At 46.2% G+C, this 27,478-nt stretch overlaps 1 protein-coding gene across 1 annotated transcript; it reads right to left on the bottom strand.

Annotated features, from left to right (window-relative positions):
- Positions 1–513: 513 nt before the first annotated feature.
- On the bottom strand, positions 514–27,478 carry LOC142290482 (aquaporin-4-like). Its single transcript, XM_075334439.1, has 6 exons — positions 27,464–27,478; positions 26,497–26,844; positions 22,976–23,140; positions 1,960–2,040; positions 1,332–1,581; positions 514–1,092 (listed from the first exon to the last, which is right to left on the bottom strand). The coding sequence occupies exons 1-5, from the start codon at positions 27,476–27,478 to the stop codon at positions 1,363–1,365; spliced, it is 828 nt and encodes a 275-aa protein (XP_075190554.1). The 3' UTR covers positions 514–1,092; positions 1,332–1,362.

A 27,478-nucleotide genomic window follows, 5' to 3' on the forward strand; every position in this document is an offset into this window, starting at 1 on the left:
TTTTTTTTTTCTTCTTTACAGTTTTACCGGCAGCAGACTATTGTGAACGATCAGCTGATCGCTCTCAATAGCCGGCGGCCGGTCGCTCAGCTGAGCACTGTCACTTGCCAGCGGCCGGGCATGCCGGCGGGCGGGCGCTCAGCTGAGCACTGTCACTTGCCGGCGGCCGGGTATGCCGGCAGGTGGGCGCTCAGTTGAGCACTGTCACTTGCTGGCGGCCGGGCATGCCAGCGGGCGGGCGCTCATTTGAGCACTCTCACTTGTCGGCGGCCGGGCATGCCGGCGGGCGGGCGCTCAGCTGAACATTCGGCCACCGCGAGACAAAATAAAATTTGTGATTTCAAAAAAAAAAAAAAAGAGCATGCGCAGTGAAATCCTGAGGATTCTGCTGCTCAAAAAAAGTTACATGATGCGTTCCTCCTGCTGGGCGGAAGCAACGGAGCGTCGCCCAGCGGAAGCAACGCAGGTAATTTTGGCAAAATCCGTCATCCATACAAGTCCTGTCTCTGTTTTCCAAAAGGGCGAATTGTAATGGAAGGAAAACACCGCAAGTGTGAAAGTACCCTTAAAAGTGGTATCCAAATTTGCAGAGAACCTGATGAGCTTTCCCCTCCCTTGCTCCCATATCCTCATTAATAAAGAAACTGGCTGTTCACAGAGTGCTGTATCCAAGCATATTAATGGAAGGTTGAGTGGAAGGAAAAAGTGTGGTAGAAAAAGATGCACAAGCAACCGGGATAAAAAGAAATACCCAAACACTGTCTATGGTTATTCAAGGCTATGCAGCTCCATTAAATCTGACTGCAGTGAGGAGTTATGAGGAATCGGGATGTAGTAATCTGTGGAGATTCCCTGTAATTGACAAAACCCTAAACACTTGCATACTTAAATGAGTTATCCCATTAAACACATTTATTATTTCCCGATAGAATGCATGATGATAAATGCATGATCCAAGTGCTGCAAATCCGATCCATCCTGAGACAGGGGGTCATAAAGTCCCTGTGTGAATAGAGTGGTATAATGCACTCTCAACCTCTTCTCTTTCACTTCTGTGGGATTAATGGAAATAGCTGTTCTGTTCCTTCAGTCCTATAAAAGTAAATACAGCAGTTGTTCTACATCCGCACTACAGCTCCATTCACACAAGGTCTTTGGACAGGTGACAAATGTGTTTAGTGTAACAATCCCTTTACTCATACAAGATAGTCATTTACCATAGTAATCAACATGTAAAACAAAACTTTAACAACTTATTCAGGCATAATACAGTACTCTGTAGTGTAAGTCAGTTATCTTTGCTGAAACTTTGTCATAGGTAATATACGTACATATATCCGTGTTTCCATTTTGTTTTCTCTGTCAATTTTGCTCATGTTTTTGCTCAGTCTGTCTGGTTCTTGTTGCTGTTTGTGTGGCCATGGAAAGGGAAGAACGAGAGACACTGGCTGCCTCTACTATTTCTATATCTTTACACGTTAGACAGGCAACCAACTTTTCTCTTGATGCAGTAGATGCAAAGAAAAATTCATAGGAAGCCCCTGCAAAGAAGGCGCCCAATATGGGACCGATCCAGTATACCTAGAGGGAACCAAAATTATAATTAGTTTGTAACGTTTGGAACATTAAAAGGAAATCCTGAATCAATAACATTGACTTGGAGCATAATACAATGATTCTGTACAATGCAATGTATAGAGGTTAGACAGCTCTGGCAGCAACAGGAAGAGTAACATTGATAATATTAAATAAATCCGACAATTAGATAAAGTTGAGGTTGTCAAGCCAAAGAAGTTTGCTACTTTGCCATTCCAATAGATAACTAATATGGCTGCAGGTAACAAGTTAGACCACAGTTTCACAAATACCGACATACCTATAGTCTATATGACTGAAGAGCAATATATTCTTGTAATATGTTATATATTATTATTAAAATTGTTATTATCATCATCTTACCCAGTGGTGCTCCCATATGCCAGACAGCAAAGCTGGACCAAAGGATCTAGCTGGATTCATGCTTCCACCTGAGAAGTATGCCTGGTTATGAATAGAGAATGAGCTAAGCATATTTATAATTACCTAATGACAATGGTGTATAAAGATGAAGTGGGTATAGAAAATACAATAATTAGTATTTTTGGGGTTTTGCTTGATGCCACCATACTTGAGGGTTCGCTCACACTTGCGTATAAATAGAATTCTTATTATTTATTATTATAGTGCCATTTATTCCATGGCGCTTTACATGTGAAAAGGAGTATACATAGTATGGACCAGTACAATAATCATAAACAAAACAAGGCACAGACTGGTAGAGGAGAAGAGAGGACCCTGCCCACAAGGGCTCACATTCTACAAGGGATGGGTAAGGATACAGTAGGTGAGGGTGGAGATGGTCGTGTGGTGCTATAGCGGACTGAGGGTTATGGCAGGTTGTAGGCTTGTCGGAAGACGTGGGTCTTCAGGTTCCTTGTGAAGCTTGTCAAGGTAGGCGAGAGTCTGATATGTTATGGCAGACCATTCCAGAGTATGGGGGAGGCACGAGAGAAATATTGGATGCGGTGGTGGGAAGAGGAGATGAGAGAAGAGTAGAGAAGGAGATCTTGAGGATCAAAGGTTACGTGCAGGTAAGTACCAAGAGACTAGGACACAGATGTAAGGAGGAGACAGGTTGTGGATGGCTTTGTAGGTCATGTGGCCATCTTTGTAAGTAGCTGCAGAGGCCCACTGGGAGGGGTCGAAGGCAGAAGTGAGTGTTAGATGTTTAGAGACAGATGAGTGGGAGGTATCAATGGGGATGTTAAAGTCAACCAAGATGATGGTGGGGATGTCGATGGAAAGGAAATGAAGTAGCCAGGTGATAAAGGTGGTGGCCGGCCCAGTGGGGTGGTAAATGATAGCCAGTTGGAGGTTGGAAGGGGAATAGATGCAGATGGCGTGCACTTCAAAACAAGGAAGCGTAATGGAGGGTGGTAGTGGAATTGGGGTGAAGGAGCATGTTTGTTACTGGGGCGGGGTGTGTGAGAGAGATGGATACCACCATAAGAAAGTGCAGCAGGAGAGGCTGTGTCAGAGGGGGTAAGCCAGGTTTCTGTGATGCCAAGAAAGGAAAGTTTATTAGAGATGAAAAGATCATGGATGTAGGAAAGTTTATTGCAAACAGAGCGAACGTTCCATAGAGCTCCTGTTAGGGGGGTTGGAGGACCGGGGGCTGGGTGAAAGGGTATAAGGTTAGAAAGGTTGCAAAAATTAGTCACAGATCGTGGATGGCAGTTAGAAGTGACTGTGGGGATGTGATGAGGAGGGCCAGGATTTGGAGAAATAGCTACAGAAATGAGGAGAAGCAGAGAGAGTGTTAGTAGGTGGGAGTGAAGCGACCGGAGGTAAGGCCGCGGGTGTGTGTGTATGCTCTATTCCAACAAAATTCCCATACTCAGATTTTACCGGTAGTAACATTTCTTTACTAGGAAACATATTTATAATACAATCAACTGAACTATCTGCACACATGAGTATAGGGAAGCCCCTGGACTTTCACTCCTTCCGGGTATGCAGCAAGAAAAAACAGAAGGGAAAACAACAACAAAAAAATGGCGGCAACTTTCCCTAACTTTCCCTACAAACACGTACCAGTCTATCCCGGAAGAAGATGCCGCTCCCACGTCGCAGGCCTGGAGTCTCACGGTGATGGGTCCTGGTGCAGCGCTGAAGAAATGAAGCTCCTCGGTCTTTTCCTTCTTTTTCTCCTTCCCCCGCAGGTGACGGATTCTAAGTAGTCTTTTGGTTCCGGAGCACGCCGGGCAGAAGAAAGCAGGTCACAGTCCTTGCAATTACCCTCAGATGGCGGTGCTCGGCAGTCCGATTAACTCCCTGAAGAAAACAAAGTTCTGCAAACCGGGAGTGACAGAAACTGTTTCCACCGGGTGATTTCTTCCTGACTTTTGCGGCAAAACGAGCCCTCTCTTCAGGGAGACCACACGCAGGTCTCTCCTCACTGAGCTCCGGAGCTGAACAACCACTTCCCGCGTCTTTTCTTCCTGGCTTTCATACACTAGTTCCTGTGGGGAATTTCCCAACTCTGTGTTTGTCGTTGTACAGTCTGACGCTGCCCCCTTGTGGGCAATTGCTGGAACAGTATTCAAAGCCATTTCTACAGAAAGGATGCAGTCGGACTTGCTGACCCCATTACATACCCCCCCACTTAAAGGTTGGCAGTCCCTGTCAACTACCGTCGGTTCCCAGGCAGCGATGACTGCAGACGTTACAGGGGTTGGTTGAGAAGTGGGCCATACATACTGGTCCCTGTAAGACCGCCCGGGCGGGATCCCAGCAGTGGTGCGGTCAGTGCGTCTCAAGGGTCGGTTGTTCCCCACCCTGTCACTGTCTCTACACCCCACTCCAGTCAACGCTCCGGGGAAAGAACTGGGTTGTGTAGGGGGGTCACTGATCTCAGAGTCAAGGTGATCACTATGCCGGGAAACGTCTGTGACGTCAGTCGTGTTGGTAGTGTCACCCCCTCCGGGTACTGTGGTAGGGGAGTCAGGCTGGGATCGGCAGGGCCGCAACATATTTCGGTGCACAGTGCGGATGCTGTGATTGTCTTCACCCCGCACTCGGTATACATGCCCGTTGGGGTAGGGGCGTTCGATTACCCGGTAAATCTCAGTCTCCCACTTGGCTCGAAGTTTCCCTTGGGGCTTCTTGATACGGAGCAGGACCAGCTGTCCCAACTTCAAGGGTTGCTCTTGCACGGGGAGTGGATCAGCATGTATCTGGTCCCGGATTTGTTTGCTCACCAGTCGGTGCACCGTCTCCATCTTCTGTCGGTGAGCATTTAGCCAGGAGAGGTAGTTATGGCAGACGTCAACTCCAGGGCGAAATAGGTTCAGGTCATGGACCCCTTTTCCGGGGCGACCAAAGAGAAGGGTGTGTGGGGTGTAGCCAGTCACAGAGTGGACCTGGTTGTTGTAGGCCCATACTAAATCAGGAAGGAATTGAGGCCATTGGTCTCTCTTATCATCGGCCAAGGTGCGAATCAGCTGGAGTAGGGTCCGGTTGAAGCGTTCACATGCACCGTTCCCTTGTGGGTGGTAAGGAGTGGTCCTCGACTTCTGGATCCCATACATCTGGTGCAGCTCTTCGATGACTCGGCCCTCGAAACAAGCCCCCTGGTCGGAGTGCAACCTCTCCGGGCACCCGTAGACATGGATGAACTGTCGACAGATGGCCCGAGCAGCCGATTCAGCCGTCTGGTCTTTGGTAGCGACAGCGACAGCGAATTTTGTGAAGTGATCCACCATGACTAGACAATACTGATAGCCACTGCTCGCCGTCCCAACCAGCAGATAATCCACCATCAACAGCTCAAGGGGTCTGGATGTCCTAATTGTCTGAACAGGTGCACGCTGCTCGGAGGACTTGTGTAGTTCACAGGTGCGACAGGTCTGGCAGACGTCTTCAACCAGCTTGCGGAGCCCCGGACAATAGATAGACTGTTGAACCCACCGAAAGGTCTTGTCCATTCCGAAGTGTCCATTCCTAATGTGGGCCTGAGCCACCATCTCACGGGCCAATTGTTCAGGCACTACAACTTGTGTACATTCTTCCAGCATGTGTGACAAGAGAACCTTCCGGTATAGCACTCCTTCTCTCAGAATCAGCCGGTCCCACTGGCTGAGCAGGGTCAAGGTCCCAGTAGACAGTCGTGCCCGTATATCGGCGGGAGGCTTCTGCTGCCGTTTCACCCATTGTTTGAGTAGAGCCCAATCAGGGTTCTGGTCCTGAATCCTGCACCACTCCTGAGGTGGCAAGGCGACTCCCACCGGAGTTCCAGCTTCGCCCACAACGAACTGGCGATGATCCACCATCTGTTGGGCGAGCTTTGCAAAGTCAGGTGTCTCGTCCCCTTCTAATTCTTCATCCCGGTCTCGGTTGAGTAAGGGGTATGACACCCTAGACAGGCTGTCCGCATTTTGATTCTCAGCTCCAGCCCGATACTTGATCTTGTAATTGAACTTGGAGAGCCGAGCCATCCAACGCTGCTCCATGACTCCGAGCTTCGCATTTTCTAGATGGGCCAACGGGTTGTTATCGGTCAGGACTAGTACTTCGGTCCCCGTGAGGTACCCTGCAAATTTCTCCGCCATAGCCCACGTTAGGGCCAACAGCTCCAGCCGGAACGAGCTATAATTGGTGGGGTTCTTCTCGCCCTCATGTAGGGACCGACTGGCATAGGCTATGACCCGTTCCTTGCCGTCTTGGACCTGTGAAAGTACTGCCCCTAGACCCTGTAAACTGGCATCGGTGTGTAGTTGAAAGGGCAGGTTGTAGTCCGCATATGCCAGGATGGGGGGAGACGTTAAGGCACCCTTTAGGGCTTGGAAGGATTCTTCCTGACTGGGCCCCCAGCTGATGGGTCGTCCTCTGGGACTGTGGGTGGTCCCTCGAAGCAGATCATGCAAGGGTGCAGCAAGCTGGGCGAAGTTTTTGACGAACCGGCGGTAGTAGCCGGCCAACCCCAGGAAAGCCCTGACCTCTTTGACGTTTGTGGGCTGCGGCCAATCCCGTACGGCGGCTATCTTCTCTGAAGATGGCTGGACGCCTTCGGCTGAGATCCGGTGGCCCAGGTAATTAATCTCGGGCTGCAGGAGACGGCACTTGTTGGGTTTCAACTTCAGGCCATGTTCCCTCAACCTACTGAACACACGGCCCAGCTGCTGCAGGTGTTCTTCAAATGTGGCCGAATAGACTACAATGTCGTCCAGGTAGATGAGGGTGAAGTCGAAGTTGAAGTCTCCCAAGCAGCGCTCCATCAGCCGCTGGAAAGTCCCCGGCGCGTTGTTCAGACCAAAGGGCATCCGGTCAAACTCGTACAGGCCCATGGGTAAGATGAAAGCAGTCTTCTCTCTATCTTTCTCATGCATAGGTACCTGCCAATATCCGCTGGCCAGATCCAACGAGGAGAAGTATTTGGCTTTCTTCAGGGCTGTCAGGGATTCTTCGATCCTTGGCAGAGGGTACGAGTCCCGGATGGTGCAAGCATTCAAACGGCGGTAGTCCACACAGAATCTCAGGGATCCGTCCTTCTTCTTGACTAACACTACCGGCGCCGCCCAGGGGCTCTGGCTTTCCCGTACCACTCCCGCGTGTAGCATGGAATTCAGGAGATTTTTCACTTCTTGGTATTGCTGGGGAGGAATTTGGCGGTACCTTTCACGGATAGGAGCAGTGTCACCGGTGGGGATCTCGTGCTTGATACTGGTGGTGCACCCAAAGTCGGTGTCGTGCCGGGCAAAGGACGCCTGATGCTCTTGGAGTAGCTCTTCCACCTGAGACACCTCCCGTTTGGAGTATTGGGATACGTCCAACTGACACTTCTCTCGGAGTTCTCGCCCTACGTTGGTGTCACCCGCGACAGCGGCCATGGTAGAGACCGTCACTGTCCAATCTCCCTCTGTAGACGGTACAAACTGGAGGGGGCTCATAGGGTTCACCTCTTCGGTTAGAGCGTAGACTTGGCCGAGCTGTGTCCCGGCTTTTAGGTCAACGCTCACATTAGCCGTGTTGCCCAGCCTGACAGGAATTCTTCCCTTTCTCACTACTGCTAGAGTTCGAGCGACTAGTGGGTTCAGTTTCCCCTCCCTCGGGGAGCGCGGCTCAATCAGCACCTCCACGCCTTCAAACTGTCTCATGGTGCCAAGGGGTAGTGAGATAACTGTCTCTTTTCCAGCTGGTAAGGTGATCCTAGTATGGCGGGGTACGGTGACCGTGGCCAGCGGCAGCTGTTCTTCGGTCATTCGTTGGAGGTTGCAGGTCCGGACCACTTGTTGAAAGGCACGGCGGGTGGCCTTATGTGCGGTCACTCCTTGCCAGTACTTGGGCCCCTTCTTGGTAAACAACACCAGATTCAGGTCTTTCAAGATGTTCATCCCAATAATCATGGGCGTTTCTGGTTCAAAGCCTTCCCTGACCACGATTATCCCTCTCTTCCCGAGATCTTGGCCACAGATTTGGGTGTTCATCCAGGCAACTCCCGACACCGGAATGGGTAAATTATTGGCTGCTTTGATCTTGATGGCGGTATCAGGGTCATAGGCAACTCGCGGCTTTAGACATTCTTCGTAGAACTGCTCGGAGATAGTGGATACCTGAGACCCAGTATCCATTAACCCTTGTACGGCGATCCCTTCCAGTAATACTTCCAGGGTGGGGCTATTTGATGCAAGTTTGTTCCGTGGCTGGCTCTGTTTTCCTACACCCCTCTCTTTGGCATCCCCTGTCGAGTGAGCCTCTTTGACAGGGGCGTCTAGTTTAAAGGCGGCCTCTGTTGTGGGACCTGACTTGCTGGTCCTGGTAGATCGGACTGTGGAGGAGCTTGAGAGTTCTGGGGGCAACGGTTGGCTTTGTGGCGGGGATCGCCGCATGTCCAGCATCTTCCCATCGGCCGGCTGGGTTGTTGTCTCGCTTGCCGGCCCGCCTGTTGATCTAAGGTGAGCTGTAGCACCTGTTTCTGCAACTCTGCCACCATCTGTTTCAGTTCCTCCGTGTTGCTGTTCGGCGTCCCGATACCAGATATGGACCTGCAAGCCGCGGTATATGTCTGTGTCTCCACGACAGGTCCCCTTGAACGTTCTATAGCTTCTTGTTTGGCCTCAGCGAACGTAAAGGCCGGATTTATCCGGAGTAGATCTTGCAATGAGCGGTTAAGGTACGGGTCTCTCAATCCGGTCACAAACTGATCTCTCAATACCAGGTCACGGGTACCCGTACTAGCTATCTGTTCTTCTTTTCTACAGGCTTGTTCTAGTAGCACTTGAAGGGCATTGGCATATTGAGGGATGTCCTCCGACTCGAGTTGCGTCCGCCGGAAAAACATATAGCGCAATGTTCCCGCATATGTGGTCGGTCCATAGGTGTTCTCCAGCACCCGCACTAAGTCATCCAACGTACGCTGGCCCCTAACCGTCTCCAGCCTGACTGTCGTCCACGCTTCCCCCTCTAATGTTAGCATGGCCATTTCTGCTAAGGTCTTAGGATCAGTGTTATACATTTCCCCCACTATCTTAAGTTGTTCAGTCCATTCAGTTACAGGATAGTTCCGTCCGTCAAACTTCCTCACCTGATTGACAATAGATGGCGGGGGAGCTGTCCGGTTATAAGTTACTACCGGGGGATGATTTTGTTGGTCACACATCCTGCCGACTACGCCACATGAAGCGACCGGAGGTAAGGCCGCGGGTGTGTGTGTATGCTCTATTCCAACAAAATTCCCATACTCAGATTTTACCGGTAGTAACATTTCTTTACTAGGAAACATATTTATAATACAATCAACTGAACTATCTGCACACATGAGTATAGGGAAGCCCCTGGACTTTCACTCCTTCCGGGTATGCAGCAAGAAAAAACAGAAGGGAAAACAACAACAAAAAAATGGCGGCAACTTTCCCTAACTTTCCCTACAAACACGTACCAGTCTATCCCGGAAGAAGATGCCGCTCCCACGTCGCAGGCCTGGAGTCTCACGGTGATGGGTCCTGGTGCAGCGCTGAAGAAATGAAGCTCCTCGGTCTTTTCCTTCTTTTTCTCCTTCCCCCGCAGGTGACGGATTCTAAGTAGTCTTTTGGTTCCGGAGCACGCCGGGCAGAAGAAAGCAGGTCACAGTCCTTGCAATTACCCTCAGATGGCGGTGCTCGGCAGTCCGATTAACTCCCTGAAGAAAACAAAGTTCTGCAAACCGGGAGTGACAGAAACTGTTTCCACCGGGTGATTTCTTCCTGACTTTTGCGGCAAAACGAGCCCTCTCTTCAGGGAGACCACACGCAGGTCTCTCCTCACTGAGCTCCGGAGCTGAACAACCACTTCCCGCGTCTTTTCTTCCTGGCTTTCATACACTAGTTCCTGTGGGGAATTTCCCAACTCTGTGTTTGTCGTTGTACAGTCTGACGCTGCCCCCTTGTGGGCAATTGCTGGAACAGTATTCAAAGCCATTTCTACAGAAAGGATGCAGTCGGACTTGCTGACCCCATTACAGGAGCAGGAGAGGTCATGAGGTGGTCATGTGTGTCTGGAGACATAGGGTGTTATATGAAGGAACAGATCTGATGAGTGGGTGTGATGTGTGGGAAAAATGGAGAGAGAAATGACCAGTTTATTACTATTAGTACTACTACTACTAAGTATAGGGTGAAAGTGAAAAGAAACAAACATTGTTTAAGTGACTTTGTATCCAGTTCCCTTCTGGCCAAATTCTGGCCTAATTCATTATATCACACTTATAGATCCACACTTAGGGATACACACACTGACAATGTCTCAGCCGACAATATGGGCCAATGAATGCAATGCAAGGAAAAATCGAATTACACTCGCACCAATGTTAATTGATGAATTTGTGCTGATCTGCAAGTTTTGCCTAAGCTGTAATTAGCATGAGAAAAAAATCACAGCATGCTGCGTATGCTGGCATAAATCAGACGAGACTTGCCAATGCAACTCTATGGGTGAGAGAAAAAAAAATGGACAGCACATGGACCATCCGTAAGTCGTTTTTTACAGATACTACCATTACGTAGCACACAACACTGTAATTGGTCGTGTAAATGAATGTTGATTAATAGCTGCTGAGAAAAAAATGCATTACATATGGATGTCATGCACATGTCATACCATATGGATGGCATACATATGTCATACAGATGCTAGGCAAAAAAAAACAAACGACCATTCGCATAGCACTCGCATGATATACAGATTGACAAACGCATGACAATCATCCCACTTTTCTGGATGAGAAGTGTACCTATATTTTATACGCAGATGGGAGCAAGCCCTAAAGATGATCTGTCTCCTTTACTTATATGTACCCTAGGCGCACAAGAGAAAATAATTCTTGGGGCCCACTATGTAACTACATATAAATATATATAAGACCACCACTTGTGTGGTTAAACATGATAATATCAGGGTATAATACAAGGCAATACATTTCTTAAAGCACCTGTCCAGGTTTTTATTCTTCTATCGCTGGAGTGGGGTTTCGCATCTAAGGTCCTTGACCTTACTCTTACTCTCCCCTTCTGGCATCTTCACCCTCTATTGCCAACAATCTTGTTGGTCTCCAGCAGTTTGACCTGCTGACTGCTCCAGTGTTTCATGGAGGCAGAGGTCACACCTCAATACAAGTCTATGAGAGACTCATTCTGGCTCTCATAGACTTGTATTGAACACTTGTGAAGTAACTTATGGACAGTCAGAAGTTGCGCTCACAAGATGGTGCTTCAGTAAAAAAATGGTGAAAAAGCCAGAAAGTGAGTGGCAGAGACCTTGAGTTAAAAGCATAACTCCAGTGGTGAAAAAAAACCAAAATGCTGGAGTGGTGCATTCATGTTATACAAAGAACGGGCGCCCACATTTTGGTGCAAACTTAATGATAAATGTCCCCTGATGTGTATTAACCACTTTAACAAATTGACCGACGTTGCAGATTTGACATGAACAATGTATCAATTTATGCTGTGGATATTTGTGAAGGTAGCCTAAGCTATAAATTGTTTGTTCAAACGTAATAAGAATATCTGTGTATGTAAATAATCAAAATATAGATGTAGTAGCATAATTATCTGTGTGTCTATATAGCAATCGCACAGACCCATAATATGATTCTAAACTATATATTCAAGAAAGAGTTAACCAAGGTATAATTGAACTAGGGAGATATTCATTAAGTTAATTGGGAGCCTTATCAGTAAAATTCACAGGAGAAGGAATGTAATATTTGTAGGATGAGGCGGGTGATCCCATACTCCCATGCATCACTCCTACAGAATCTCATCGTCGCTTACCGTCTTCAAAATGTGAGAGGAATGTACCATCTGGAATGATGTATGATCTCATGCATTCTCCCAATGCTGCCTATAGGCACTCCCCCCTAATTATTCTTTATCAGTAAGCAAATGGAGAAGTTTTGTAAATATGTTTCAAGGCTGAAGTGATGTGTTCAATGCTTGAACAATAGAATACACGAGTTCAGACGCAAGCCTGAGCTCAAACAGAGAACATGTTCTGTGTTCATTGATTATTGAGTCTCATAATGTCTGTACATACAGCTAATATGGCACCGGCCTCTGATATCCTGAACGAAGATACCATTAGCTATCTTCACCTAATTTCTCCCTTGACATATTCACCACTGGTTTCATCCTTTACAACACAAAGGAAGAGGTCAGTAGTAAAGGTAAGCCATTTGCATACTAGTAAACTCAGCAATATCTGCACAATATTTGCGTGGATATTACCACGGTTAATTTGCTGTGAGATTTCCATTGTAGAAATTGTGCAGCAAATACATTATGTGAATGTGCACACTATATGTACTAAAAGTGGTAAGGGCTCTAAATCAATTTTGTGTGACATTGGAGTGATATTGAAAGAGCTTTCCCTCATGTCCCCCATACACTTTACAGAAATCTCTCTGTTACCTACAAGGTCATAACTTTTTATGAAAAGCCTCATTTTCTTAGTGGTGGGTTAAGGAAACCAAAGTCGGTCGGGGTGGTAAAAGGGGAGGAGACACAGTCAGTCAGGGGTGATACAGCAGGAGGGGACATAATCGGTCAGGGGTGATATAGGGGGAGAGAATGCAGTCAGTCAGGGGTGATACAGGGGGAAGTAGGTGCAGTCAGTCAAGGGTGATGCGGGGGAGGGGATGTAGTCAGGCAGGAGTGATACAGGTGGAAGGGGGCGCAGTCAGGGGTGATACAGGGGGAATGAGGTGCAGTCAGTCAGGAGTGATACAATGGGAGGGGACACAGTCAGTCACGGGTAATACAGGAAGTGGGGACGCAGTCAGTCAATGATGATACAGAGGGAGGGGACACAGTCAGTCAGGGGTGATACAGGGGGAAGAGGGTGCAGTCAATCAAGGTTGATACAACAGAAGGGGACATGGGTGATACAGGGGAATGGGGCGCAGTCAGTCGGGTGGTCGGGTTATAAAAGGGAAGGGGCGCAGTCAGAGGTGATACAGGGGGAGAGGGGCAGGCAGGGATCATACAGAGGAGAAGTGGTTTAGTAATTTGGGGTGATACAGGGGAAGGGGGCTCAGTCAGTCTAGGGTAATACAGGTGAAGGGGCGCAGTCAGTCAGAGTTGATATGGGGAGGGGGGGCCAGTCAGTCTGCGGTGATACCGGAGGAGGGGAAATAGTCACTAGTGAGGGGTAATTTGGAGAGAGGGGTTTAGTCATACAGGGGATGGGCTCAGTCAGTCATCCTGGGTCCTTCCTGACATATATCCCTCTCCTGGTATATATGTCTCCATCCTGGGCCCCTCCTGGTATATTTGTCCCACTGCTGGTATATAGGTCCCCATCCTGGGCTTCTCATGGTATTTATGTCCCCCTCTTGGTATATATGTCCCCCTCTTGGTATATATGTCCCCATCCTGGTTTATTTGTCCCATTTATGAAATACATGTCCTCCTGGTATATATGGCCCCCAACTGGTATACATGTCCAACTCGTGCCTTTCCTGACACATATATTCCGCTCCTGGTATATATGTCCTCTTCTTGACTCCTCCTGGTATACAGTGGGTATGGAAAGTATTCAGACCCCTTTAAATTCTTCACTCTTTGTTTCATTGCAGCCATTTGTTACATTCAAAAAAGTTCATTTTTTTTCCTCATTAATGTACACTCTGCACCCCATCTTGACAGAAAAGAAACAGAAATTTTGCAAATTTATTAAACAAAAAAACTGAAATATCACATGGTCATAAATATTCAGACCCTTTGCTCACACACTCATGTTTAAGTCACATGCTGTCCATTTCCTTGCGATCCTCCTTGAAATGGTTTTACTCCTTCATTGGAGTCCAGCTGTGTTTAATTAAACTGATAGGACTTGGTTTGGAAAGGCACACATCTGTCTATATAAGACCTCATAGCTCACAGTGCATGTCAGACCGAATGAGAATCATGAAGTCAAAGGAACTGGCCAAGGAGCTCAGAGACAGAATTATGGCAAGGCACAGATCTGGCCAAGGTTACAAAAGAATTTCTGCAGTACTCAAGGTTCCTAAGAGCACAGTGGCCTCCATAATCCTTAAATGGAAGAAGTTTGGAACCACCAGAACTCTTCCTAGACCTGGCCATCCGGCCAAACTGAACAATTGTGGGAGAAGAGCCTTAGTGAGGGAGGTAAAGAAGAACCCCAAGATTACTGTGTCTGACCTCCAGACATGCAGTAAGGAGATGGGAGAAAGTTCCACAAAGTCAACTATCACTGCAGCCCTCCACCAGTTGGGCCTTTATGGCAGAGTGGCCCGATCGAAGCCTCTTCTCAGTACAAGACATATGAAAGCCCACATAGAGTTTGCAAAAAAAAAAAAAACACATGAAGGACTCCCAAACTATGAGAAATAAGATTCTCTGGTCTGATGAGACGAAGATAGAACTTTTTGGTGATAAGTCTAAGCGGTATGTGTGGAGAAAACCAGGCACTGCTTATCACCTGCCCAATACAATCCCAACAGTGAAACATGGTGAGGGCAGCATCATGCTATGGGGTGTTTTTCAGCTGCAGGGGCAGGATGACTGGTTGCAATTGAAGGAAAGATGAATTCGGCCAAGTACAGAGATATCCTGGAAGAAAACCTTTTCCAGAGTGCTCTAGACCTCAGACTTGGCAGAAGGTTTACCTTCCAACAAGACAATGACCCTAAGCACACAGCTAAAATAACAAAGGAGTGGCTTCAGAACAACTCTGTGACGATTCTTGACTGGCCCAGCCAGAGCCCTGACCTAAACCCAATTGAGCATCTCTGGAGAGACCTGAAAATGGCTGTCCACCAATGTTCACCATCCAACCTGACAGAACTGGAGAGTGTCTGCAAGAAAGAATGGCAGAGGATCCCCAAATCGAGGGGTGAAAAACTTGTTGCATCATTCCCAATAAGACTCATGGCTGTACTAGCTCAAAAGGGTGCTTCTACTCAATACTGAGCAAAGGGTCTGAATGCTTATGACCATGTGATATTTCAGTGTTTCTTGTTTAATAAATTTGCAAAAATGTCTACATTTCTGTTTGTTTCTGTCAAGATGGGGTGCATAGACTACATTAATGAGGAAAAAAATTGAACTTTTTTGAATTTACCAAGTGGCTGAGATGAAACAAAGAGTGACCAATCTAAAGGGGTTTGAATACTTTACGTATCCACTGTATATGTTCGCTGCAAAAAGAAACAAAAAATATTACTCACCCTTTCACATCGCGCGGCGTCCTCTTTGAGCTGCAACGCATTTCAGCTGGATGTGCACTTTTCTGGGGGCCTCATACTGAGGTTGGAGGTATTTCGAGGAAAATCTCCTGTGCTGAGTTAGGAGGCATTGTGGGGACATCATACTGTGTATGAGATTGGGTATTTTGGGGATATCATACTTTATAGTGGCCATGAAAGGAGTATTATATTGGGTGAACCGCTAAGGGGCTTCAGTACATGCCACAATACATATCCCTCTCCATGTCTTGAAAGTTGAGAAATTCTAAGGATGAGGCTCTGCGTCACTGAATCACAGGTGCGCAGGAGAAAATTGTATCAGAATTCAAGAGAGAACTCCGGCACACTGTATACCCACAAAAGAAACAATACAGGTTGCATGTTCAGGTTTTTTTATTGATCAAAAAAATCTTGATTACAGATAGTATATGTATTTGTCCAAACAAGTCGACGTCCCACTAGTGCAAAGCTATTTGCAGCACCTCTGCATTGCACACTCAAACTCATTGTTACTAAGCCATTATACTAGCAAACACTGAGTAAACTTAATGGCATCCTAAAGGCCCCGTCACACTAAGCAACATCGCTAGCAACATCGCTGCTAACGAACAACTTTTGTGACGTTGCTAGCGATGTTGCTGTGTGTGACATCCAGCAACAACCTGGCCCCTGCTGTGAGGTCGTTGGTTGTTGCTGAATGTCCTGGGCCATTTTTTAGTTGTTGCTGTCCTGCTGTGAAGCACAGATCGCTGTGTGTGACAGCGAGACAGCAACAACTAAATGTGCAGGCAGCAAGAGCCGGCTTCTGCATAGGCTGGTAACCAATGTAAACATCGGGTAACCAAGAAGCCCTGTCCTTGGTTACCCGATATTTACCTTCGATACCAGCCTCCGCCGCTCTCACTGCCTGTGCTGCCGGCTCCTGCTCTGTGCACATGTAGCTAGCTGCAGGACACATCGGGTTAATTAACCTGATGTGTGCTGTAAGTAGGAGAGCAGGGAGCCAGCGCTAAGCATTGTGCGCTGCTCCCTGCTCTGTGCACATTTAGCTGCAGCATACATCGGGTAATTAACCCGATGTGTGCTGTACTAGGAGAGCAGGGAGCCGTGTGCGCTGCTCCCTGCTCTCTGCACGTGTAGCTCCGTGCAGTGGTAACCAAGGTAAATATCGGGTTGGTTACCGATATTTACCTTAGTTACCAAGCGCAGCATCTTCCACGCGGCGCTGGGGGCTGGTCACTGGTTGCTGGTGAGCTCACCAGCAACTTGTGTAGCCACACTCCAGCGATCACTGCCAGGTCAGGTTGCTGGTGGGATCGCTGGAGCGTCTCAGTGTGACAGCTCACCAGCAACCTCCTAGCAACTTACCAGCGATCCCTATCGTTGTTGGGATCGCTGGTAAGTTGCTTAGTGTGACGGTACCTTAAAAGTGGCAGTTGGACTTCCATTAGTGTCTCACTAGTGCAAATCTATTTGCAGAACCTCTGCATTGCACACTCAAACTCATTGTTACTAAGCCATTATACTTGCAAACACTGAGTAAACTTACAAAAAACACAAAAAACCTGAGCTGAAACAATGTTCAGTAAACATGCAACATTAAGCATGTGAATTGCAGCCTAAAGACTAGAAAAAAACCAAAGAGAAAAATTGCATGAAAAATACCCTGACTATAAATAAATAGCAAGTGCTTAATAACAGGGTACTTAGTGTATACATTTTTGCAAAAAGGTAAAAAGCTGTCTCACGTCGTCACGGTGTACCCATCTGAGACAGTCCCTAACCTACTGAAGTTAAAAACATTATCAATACCTGACTTGTGTCATGTCAAACTCCAAAATGAATGGTGGCAAGTGGTCAGCTGTGTCCCAGATTAAATACACAGTGAAGTGAGACGCAATTAGATGGGTACACCGTGACGAGGTGAGACAGCTTTTTACCTTTTTGCAAAAATGTATACACTAAGTACCCTGTTATTAAGCACTTGCTATTTATTTATAGTCAGGGTATTTTTCATGCAATTTTTCTCTTTGTTTTTTTTTCTAGTCTTTAGGCTGCAATTCACATGCTTAATGTTGCATGTTTACTGAACATTGTTTCAGCTCAGGTTTTTTGTGTTTTTTGTATGTTATCTTGCTTTTTTGCAAGTTGGGGGCGCAGCCCTCCTAATACTGAGACTGAACAACTAATTGCGTCTCACTTCACTGTGTATTTAATCTGGGACACAGCTGACCACTTGCCACCATTCATTTTGGAGTTTGACATGACACAAGTCAGGTATTGATAATGTTTTTAACTTCAGTAGGTTAGGGACTGTCTCAGATGGGTACACCGTGACGAGGTGAGACAGCTTTTTACCTTTTTGCAAAAATGTATACACTAAGTACCCTGTTATTAAGCACTTGCTATTTATTTATAGTCAGGGTATTTTTCATGCAATTTTTCTCTTTGTTTTTTTTACTGAGTAAACTTAGTGGCATCCTAAAAGTGGCAGTTGGACTTCCATTAGTGTCCCACTAGTGCAAATCTATTTGCAGAACCTCTGCATTGCACACTCAAACTCATTGTTACTAAGCCATTATACTTGCAAACACTGAGTAAACTTAGTGGCATCCTAAAAGTGGCAGTTGGACTTCCATTAGTGTCCCACTAGTGCAAATCTATTTGCAGAACCTCTGCATTGCACACTCAAACTCATTTTTACTAAGCTATTATACTAGCAAACTGTGCTGCCATTTTAAGGGCCATTGTTTCATTGTCCGGGATAGTTATTGTTGTTTATTCTGCTGTCAATATAGGTAGACCACCGCTGCAATCTACACCACCTCTCAATTTTTACTACCAAATTTTAAGTGCACAATCTTGTCGCAATCAAAATGAGTGGCAAAATGACAGATGCTGGTGGAAAGGGGAAGAGGCGTGTTGGAAAAGGAAAAAAAGGGTTTGTCCGTGGGGAAGGTGGCAAAGCTCCATTAACATCTGCTGAAGATAGACCATCTTCCAGCAAAAGTAAGATGTCTACTACTTACCGTGGACAATCTGATGTGCTCCCTTTTTTACGGACACGAACAACTGGAACAAAGGTAGATGATGGCCAAAAAAGGAAAATGCTTGAATGGATCTCAAGTGGTCCAACAAGTGCCCTCTCCGCCACCTCAACTACCGCATCCAAAAAACACCAGTCCTCTGAGTTGTCATCCCAATCACACTTGCTTTCTCCCAGCTCTGAAGTCTCCATCCGCCCTGCACAGTATGGTGGAACTGAGATGGCTGAGTCTGCAGAGCTGTTCAGTCACACTATAGCCTGGGAATCAGAGGTCTGCTCCCAAGCTACAGTGAGTACAGACCAGGAAATGGTCTGCAGTGATGCCCAGAACCTTTGTGACTCTGATTCAGGCCGTGAGGACCAAGTTTCTGAGCATAATGTTGACCCTTTTTCACAAACTGTAACACCTGTTGTTATAGACAATGAGGAACATACTGATGACGATGAGACGCAGATACCAGATTGGGATGACAACTTAAATATTCGATCAGGGCAAGAAGAGGCTTGGTCTGAGGGTGAGGGGAGTGCAAACACAACAATTGATGAGGAAGTTCTAGATCCCACCTACTGTCAACCCACAGTCAGGCACTCGAGGAGGTCAACAGAGGCGGTGGAGGAGGATGCAACTGACGACAAAGTTACCTTGCGCCTTCCTGGACAGAGTCGGAGCACTGGTAGCACGTCTACAACTGCATCCTCAGCCACCACTCTGCCTCTGAGCACTAGTCGGGGTGGATCAGTAGGTCGCAAGCCCTCTAAGCCTTGCCTAGCCTGGTCATTTTTTGACATAGCAAAAGATCGCCCAAATTATGTGATCTGTAAAATTTGTCGTGATTCTGTTAGTAGAGGGCAAAACCTCAGCAGTTTGACAACTTCTTCCATGAATCGTCACATGAATAAATATCATATGTCCCAGTGGGAAGCTCACCGTGCTGCAATGCAGCCTAGCGGAGCGAACCATCCACCGCCTGCCCCTTCCAGTGCATCGGCGCGCTCTTCATCTTTTAGGACTGTGGGGACAGCTGTCACACCTGGTTTTCCACGCACAACTTCCATCACTGTAACCGCAACTGGCAGTTTGCTTGGCAGGTCGTCAGTTGGTTTGGAAGGGGAAACAAGTGAGTGTGTACAGCTCTCTCAGACATCGATAGCACCAACGTTGGATGAAGGCAACATCATGTCTACGCCTGCACTTTCCTCACAAACCTGCATTTTTCGTGGGACACCCTACTCAACACCGTCTACACACAGCAGCCAGATCTCTGTCCCTCAGATGTGGACAAATATAAGGCCATTTCCTGTGACCCATGACAAAGCTAAGAGGTTGACTTTATCCCTCTGTAAGCTCTTGGCTACCGAAATGCTGCCTTTCCGTCTGGTGGACACACAGGATTTTAGAGACCTTATGTCTGTCGCTGTGCCCCAGTACCAGATGCACAGTCGCCACTACTTCTCTAAGAAAGGTGTGCCTGCGCTACACCAGCATGTCGCACACAATATCACCGCTTCCTTGAGAAACTCTTTGTGTCAACGGGTGCATTTCACCACCGATACTTGGACCAGTAAGCATGGACAGGGACGTTACATGTCGCTGACTGGGCACTGGGTAACTATGGTGATAGATGGTGAAGGGTCTGCTGCACAAGTCTTGCCGTCCCCACGACTTGTGTGTCAATCCTCTGTCTGTCCAAGTTCCGCCACTGCTTCTGCCTCCTCCACCTCGTCTGGGTCCTCCACCTCCGCCCCAAGCCTGCCTGGTCAGGCCACCAGCGTTCTAACTGCGCAGAAGGAATCACGCACCCCTCATTACTATGCTGGCAGCAGAGCGCAACGGCATCAAGCGGTCTTTAGCTTGAAATGTCTTGGAAATAAGAGTCACACAGCAGCTGAGTTGTGGGCAGCTCTGGAGACTGAGTTTAATAAATGGTTGTCTCCACTCAACCTGCAGCCTGGTAAGGCCGTGTGCGACAATGCTGCAAACCTGGGTGCGGCCCTTCGCCTGGGCAAGGTGACACACGTGCCTTGTATGGCTCACGTGTTGAACCTTGTTGTCCAGCAATTTTTAACACACTATCCCAGCCTAGATGGCCTTCTGAACAGGGCACGAAAACTGTCTGCTCACTTCCGCCGTTCAACCACCGCTGCTGAGCGACTTGCATCGCTCCAGAAGTCTTTCGGCCTGCCGGTTCATCGCCTGAAATGTGTTGTGCCGACACGCTGGAATTCGACTCTCCACATGTTACAGCGACTGTGGCAGCACCGTCGAGCCCTGGTGCAATACGTCATGACGTATAGCCTGGGCCAACGAGATGCAGAGGTGGGGCAGATCACCCTGATGGAGTGGTCTCAGATCAAGGACCTATGCACCCTTCTGCACAGTTTCGACATGGCGACGAATATGTTTAGCGCTGACAATGCCATTATCAGCATGACAATTCCAGTCATTTACATGCTGGAGCACACGCTAAACACTATTCGGAGTCAGGGGGTGGGACAACAGGAAGGGGAGGAACTACAGGAGGATTCATATGCGCAAGAGACAACAACATCACCAAGGTCCAGACGTTCATCATCACCAACGCGGCAGGCATGGGACCATGGGGGACAGGGATCAACAAGGGCGCATGGTAGCAGGCGAAATGTTGAGGAAGGTGCAGCAGAACATGAAGAAATGGAGGACGAACTGTCCATGGACATGGAAGACTCAGCGGATGAGGGAGACCTTGGTCAAATTTCAGTTGAAAGAGGTTGGGGGGAGATGTCAGAGGAAGAAAGAACGGTTAGCACCTCTATGCCACAAACACAGCGTGGACTTGGTCCGCATGGCTGCGCAAGACACATGAGTGCCTTCTTGCTGCACTACCTCCAACATGACCCTCGTATTGTCAAAATTAGAAGTGATGATGACTAATGGCTTGCCACACTATTAGATCCCCGATACAAGTCCAAATTTTGGGACATAATTCCAGCCATAGAAAGGGACGCATGTATGCAGGAGTATCAGCAGAAGCTGTTACTCGATCTTAGCTCGGCTTTTCCACCAAACAACCGTGCAGGTGCAGGGAGTGAATCTCCCAGTTGTAACTTGACAAACATGGGACGGTCTCGTCATCTTCAACAGCCTACCCGTACCAGTAGCACCGTATCTGGTGCTGGTAACAGCAATTTTATTGAATCTTTTCATAATGTTTTTAAACCATCCTTTGCAAGGCCACCAGAGACAACAAGTCTGACACATAGTCAACGGCTGGAGAGGATGATACAGGAGTATCTCCAAATGAACATCGATGCCATTACTTTGCAAATGGAGACTTGCTCATTTTGGGCTTCAAATCTTGAAAAATGGCCAGAGCTCTCCACTTACGCCTTGGAGATTTTGTCGTGTCCAGCTGCCAGCGTTGTCTCTGAACGTGTCTTCAGTGCTGCTGGGTGTGTGCTGACAGATAAGCGCACGCGTCTGTCCAGTGACAATGTGGACAGACTAACGTTCATCAAAATGAACAAGTCATGGATCCACAAGGAATTTACTACCCATGTGTCATCCTGGGGAGAGTAAATGCTTGTGGATTTTGAATGTGCTTGATGTAAATCTAGCTGTGAAGTGTACAACTGAGGCACAAGTGCTGCCACTGAAGGGGTGGGTGTGTGTGTGGCCCAATTTTTGGAAAAAAGGGAGACTCCGCTTGGAGTAATCCTTGCTTGCTGTGTTTTTTAAAAGGAGCCAAGATGAACAAGTCATGGTTCAGCAAAGACTTTGCTACCTACCCCGGGGTCATCCTGCGGACGGTTAAGGATGGCGTATTTTTGAATGTGCTTGATGCAAATCTACCTGTGAAGTGTACAACTGGGGCACAAGTGCTGCCACTGAAGGGGTGTCTGTGTAGCCCAATTTTTGGAAAAAAAGGGAGACTCCGCTTGGAGTCACCTTGCGGTGTTTTACATGATTTTAGAAGGGCGTGCCATGCCTATATCTGTGTCTCCTCCTCTTTTTCCTTGTCCAGCTCTTTTGTTTTCGCATGAGTATATGTCCTTGTCACTTTCCCATGTGTTTGTGTTGTGTTGTGGGTTGTTTGTCACCTTTTGGACACCTTTGAGGGTGTTTTCTAGGTGTTTTTATGTGTTTGTGATTGCCTGCCATTGTTTTCTATGGGGTTCGAGTGGTTCGCCGAACCGAACTCGAACGAGACCTCCGTTCAGCGAACCGAACTCGAGCCGAACCACGGCCGGTTCGCTCATCTCTATACATCATGCTTTTTGCAGATAAAAGTCCACTCTGACGAACACCCAAAGACCGAAACGTTGACTTATATACACGTAGTAGATATGTTATGTCTTTGCGTGAAATGGTACAAAAGACTTAAAGCCATTTTTGTTTTAGTGTGTAAAGTGACACTGTATTGGGAGGTGTAAATCTCTCAGGAGTGAGCAAAACAGCACAATCAGCAATGGGTATCACAGGGTAGATATGGCATCTGAAATAATGAGTCTCATCAAACTACCACGACAGACACACCAGTTTTGTACAGTAAATATGGGATATGGATATTCCTCCCCTGCGACATAGCTTTTATGTGTATATTAAGAATTGGGAAGCTTTTCATTTGAATATCTTATTTTGTTCAGCATGAAATGCCAGTTACATAGCTTACCGATGCTAAAGCTCCTGCTGTTAGAGAAAAGCCAATGGCAAGGCTTCCTGGCTCTGTAATATCTCTGCGCCGTCTATCATCCACAGCAAAAATTGTAAAAGTCAACTGGAAAGTAGATATAATTTCCATCCCGAGAGCTTGTCCTGCATTTCCCTCACTACTCACCTGCAAACAGGGCAGAAAAGTGTTAAAAATGAAGGGCTACACTTTTCGTATAAGAGTGTGGGTAATACATTTTTTCTTTCTAATAAATGAAAAGTTTTAGGTTATGGTCACACAGTGCATCTTAAGATGCAGCATTTTTGGCCTCACAAAACGCACCTGCGGCAAAAACGCATCACAAAACGCAAGCGTTTTTACCGCATTTTGCCCAATGTGTTTTTAAAGTCAAATCTATTGACAGGAAGGGCTCAAAAACGCTGGAAAAACGCAAAAAGAATTGACATGCATCTTGGCTACATCTTCAAAAACGCAACCAACATGCAGACAAAAAAAGATGCCCAGTGTGGACAGCAAAATAGAAATCCCATAGACTTTGCTGGGAGAAGAAAATGCATGCAGTTTGGTGCATCTTTGTGACCTCAAAAATGCACTAAAAGATGCTCTGTGTGAACATAGCCTTACATTTGATTTTCTTATCTCTCATTATAGCTCCTATTTTTTTTTGTCGGGCATATCTCATAGCTTTTATTGGGTTCTGATCCTAAACAATAATGCAAAAGTGATAGAAATTGTCAGTATAAAATACATGAAATAATGGAACTGTAAAAAAATGCACAAAGAAGAATAAAAGAAGCCAAAGAAAGATCAGTGAAGAATTAACCTTTCTGTATAAAAAACAACAACTTGTACACAGACGGAAAAAAAGCATTAATATGAAGTCTAGCATACTAACCTAATAATAACCTCATACTGCCATATACCAGTGTCTCTGACAGCTGTGGAACATGTAAGAACAGAATCTAAAATAAATAGGTAACACTTTATTCTAACTGAATATAACTAAAATTTCTATATTTGTACTTTTGTGCATATAGCTTCTCAAAAGACAAGTCCAGGAATACCTCAGCATGGCCAGTCCGATCCTCTATTACTGAGAAATCAGCATTTTAATTGATATGCAAATTGTAATGGTAGATCTGAAGCATCTGTCACTCCAGGTCTATTGCCCGACCCTTGCCATCTCCTCCTGCTTTACTGACAGCCTCTATGCTATGTGTCTTCAGGCAAAGGAGCTGTTAAAGTGAACCTGTCAGGTCCAATATCCACCCAGAACCATGAGCAGTTCTGGGTGCATATTGCTAATGCCTGCCTAACCGTCCCTGTATACACTAGCATAGATAAAGAGATCTTTAGAAAAAGTTTTTCTAAAGATTATATGTTATATACTAATGAGCGAGGGGACTAGTCCCGAGGGTGTTTGTTCCCTTGGCTAGTCAGCCCGCATAACAAGGTAGCACGCCCCTGTGGGCGTACTAACATGCTAATGAACGCGCAGCAACGCGCCCATATCTCACTCTTCATGGCGGCTGGCTGAGTATGGATGCGCTCTAGGCAGGAATCACTAATATGCACCCAGAACTGACCCTTGTTTCTGGGTGCATATTGCACCTGACAGGTTCACTTTAAACAAGCAGGAGGAAGAGGTGCTGGACCAGGAATAGAGCTGGAGTGACAGAGGCTTTAGAGCTTCAAATAGCTCTTTAGTCTTAATTGCATATCAATTGAAACAATGATTTCTCAGTAATGGAAGAACGGACTGGCTATTTAAACGTATTGTTGGACTTGTCTTCGAAAGAGCTACACGTGCATTTAAATAGTTTTGTTGAAAACCTGCCGACAGATTCTTGTTATGTCAGGTAAAGTTGTTCTTTATGTTTTACATTTCCCTCTCTGAATTAATAGGTAAATAGACATATAAAAAGAATAAATCTTCAAGCTTTTATTTAAAAATATAGTTTACATTTGCATTTTTAATATATGCTCATTGGTACAAGGGAAGGGCAACAATACACAACATTAGCTAATGTTACTGGTTGGTACAAATTATTATCCATCAGTCTAGGTGATGAAGTGTCTAGTTAGATCAGAACTCTGGAGCTATATGTAAACCCATCAATGTCATCCACTCTTCAAACATTATTTTCATTCTAGACAGACCAAGAGTCACAAGAAGATAGCTAACCACCGTTTGTTACACAACATAATACCTAGCTGCCATGAAAACATAAAATCATGCGCTGCAGACGTAAGTCCCACTAACACTTTGTGAAAAACTATAGTCACCGACCGGGACCATATTGCTAGACAATGGTGGTATTGGCCATCTGACTGATCCAACACTACACTATGGCTTCCATTGTAAACAGAAGCCACTAACAGAAATGTGATGACACCGACAAACTCTGTTTCCGGTAGAAAAGAGGTAAAAAAAGATGTGTGATAATGTGACGCCCTGGCAAAACCAGGTAGTCACAGATAGGCCCCTACACAACACCATCCCCCACTTAGGAAACACACAGCCAACCTGAAACCCTAGTCACCCCCCTTAGGGAAAGACAGACACACCAGTGGGCGTGACCAGGCAGTTGGACACGCCCACCCAGGGGTCTAGACAGCCTTGGTTTACCAGAGACTCGTGTGATTTATTGACTGTGAGTAATCAAGCATCCCCTTGCCGTCGCTATACCCTGCACCAGACACTGGGTCCCGGGGCAACCATCCCTACCTGCGGAGGGGTTAACACCCACCTGCATCTCCCCCAGGTGCCCCATAACAGCAGCGGTGGTGTCCCAACTCACCACACCGTGGGTGGCGTCACGAACTTAATACGTACATCTACGTCCCCCTTTTTATTCGGCGTGTCCGCGAGACCCCCGGGTCCGGAGACCCTCGAGCCACAACCCCTGAAGGCCCGGATCCGAGCAGCGCCAGCTGCTGGCACGGGGGCAGTACAATAATTCTACTTTCCAAGGTCACTCATGTTATTCCAGTGCCTTCATATCAATCCCTTCATCCTTCATAAGTCTAACCATGTAAGATAAAGGACATCAGAGGGTGGCCAAAGGGTCAGACTGCGAACTCAAACAGCTCTACAATGTCTACTCTTTGAGCTAAAGCTTACTCTTTCCATATAGTTATACTCATATTCAGATAATCAATATTAAGAATTTGACTGCAGTTTTGTTACCAGTAATAAGTGGTGAGTATTGTGACTACCTACCTCTAAAGAATATATCAAAATGTTATAACAAGGTAGGGATCTCCAATTTACATATTTACATTGTGATTCAGGGACACAGTGCTCAGGTTTGTGTTTTTTTAGGAAATATTTTACACATAGATTTGCTACTTACTTTATGGTAATTTGTAAATGTATAAGAACATTTATGATATAGGTTATAAAAGTAGGACTATGTGTTCAGAGTAAAATTTTCAGTCTCAAGAAAAAAAAAAGAATGTTGAAACTAAAAAAGGAGACTATATACAGTATAATTAAGTGTATTTACGAATTAACTTACCCTGGTGACAAGTTGGTTGAAGACAGATGCAGGAAGAGATAGATAAAAAATGGCTGATGCACATATTCCACCAAGACACTGAGCTACGGCAAAGGCCAGACCATGAAGAATATCCAATTTCCGCGCACATACCATGGCAGAAGTGATAGCTGGGTTTAATTGGGCACCGCTTATTTCACCAAAACTCTGTACCAGACTAACAACTGACAGACCTGCAGCTACCGGAGGAGCCATCGATTGAGAAGTTCCAATTCCAAAGCAAGATGATCCTAACACCACTGTTAACAGCATGAACGTTCCCAAAAATTCTGCTAAAACAGAACGCCAAAAACGATGTTGTCTCAGTTTCTGCAAAATCAAAGGTGAGCATTAAATTAATTTAGGTTCCTTTCATTTACATGGCAGAAATGACATTGTTATCACATGGCTTCGGATAATCTTCAGTGTAATGAATGTCTTATTATATTCTGTTAATGTCTTCCACAATTGCTTACTCTTCATAACAAACTACATAACATGAGGTCCAACCAAAAACCTATATAACAATGAAAAACAGCATAAAAAACAACCTCTACTCAAAATATTGTGTTTTGCAAAGTGTGCACAGTACCAACATTCCAAACTGTACTATTAAAAAATGAGATTTTTGGCAAAAAATTGCAATTTTTCGAGCTACCTCGCCACGTCACGGCAAATCTCTTGAGGCAGTCCTACACTACAATGTCTTGCACAATTGCTTACTCTTCATAACAAACTACATAACATGAGGTGTAACTCCAATCTGCATTAATGATGGAAGTCTTGTTAAAATTGACTATAAATTTAGGAACATGATGACGAAGTGCAAGGTAATCAACCAAATAATAGCATTATAAAGAGAGAGATCGACAGAATGTTCTGCTAGAAATTATTTTGAAGCCATGTTAAATTATACCCATGAAGACAATCTAACAATGCTGTTACCTACCTCTTTGATAACCAT

The sequence above is a fragment of the Anomaloglossus baeobatrachus genome, chromosome 2, assembly GCF_048569485.1.
Source record: "Anomaloglossus baeobatrachus isolate aAnoBae1 chromosome 2, aAnoBae1.hap1, whole genome shotgun sequence".
In the NCBI taxonomy this organism is placed as follows: Eukaryota; Metazoa; Chordata; class Amphibia; order Anura; family Aromobatidae; genus Anomaloglossus; species Anomaloglossus baeobatrachus.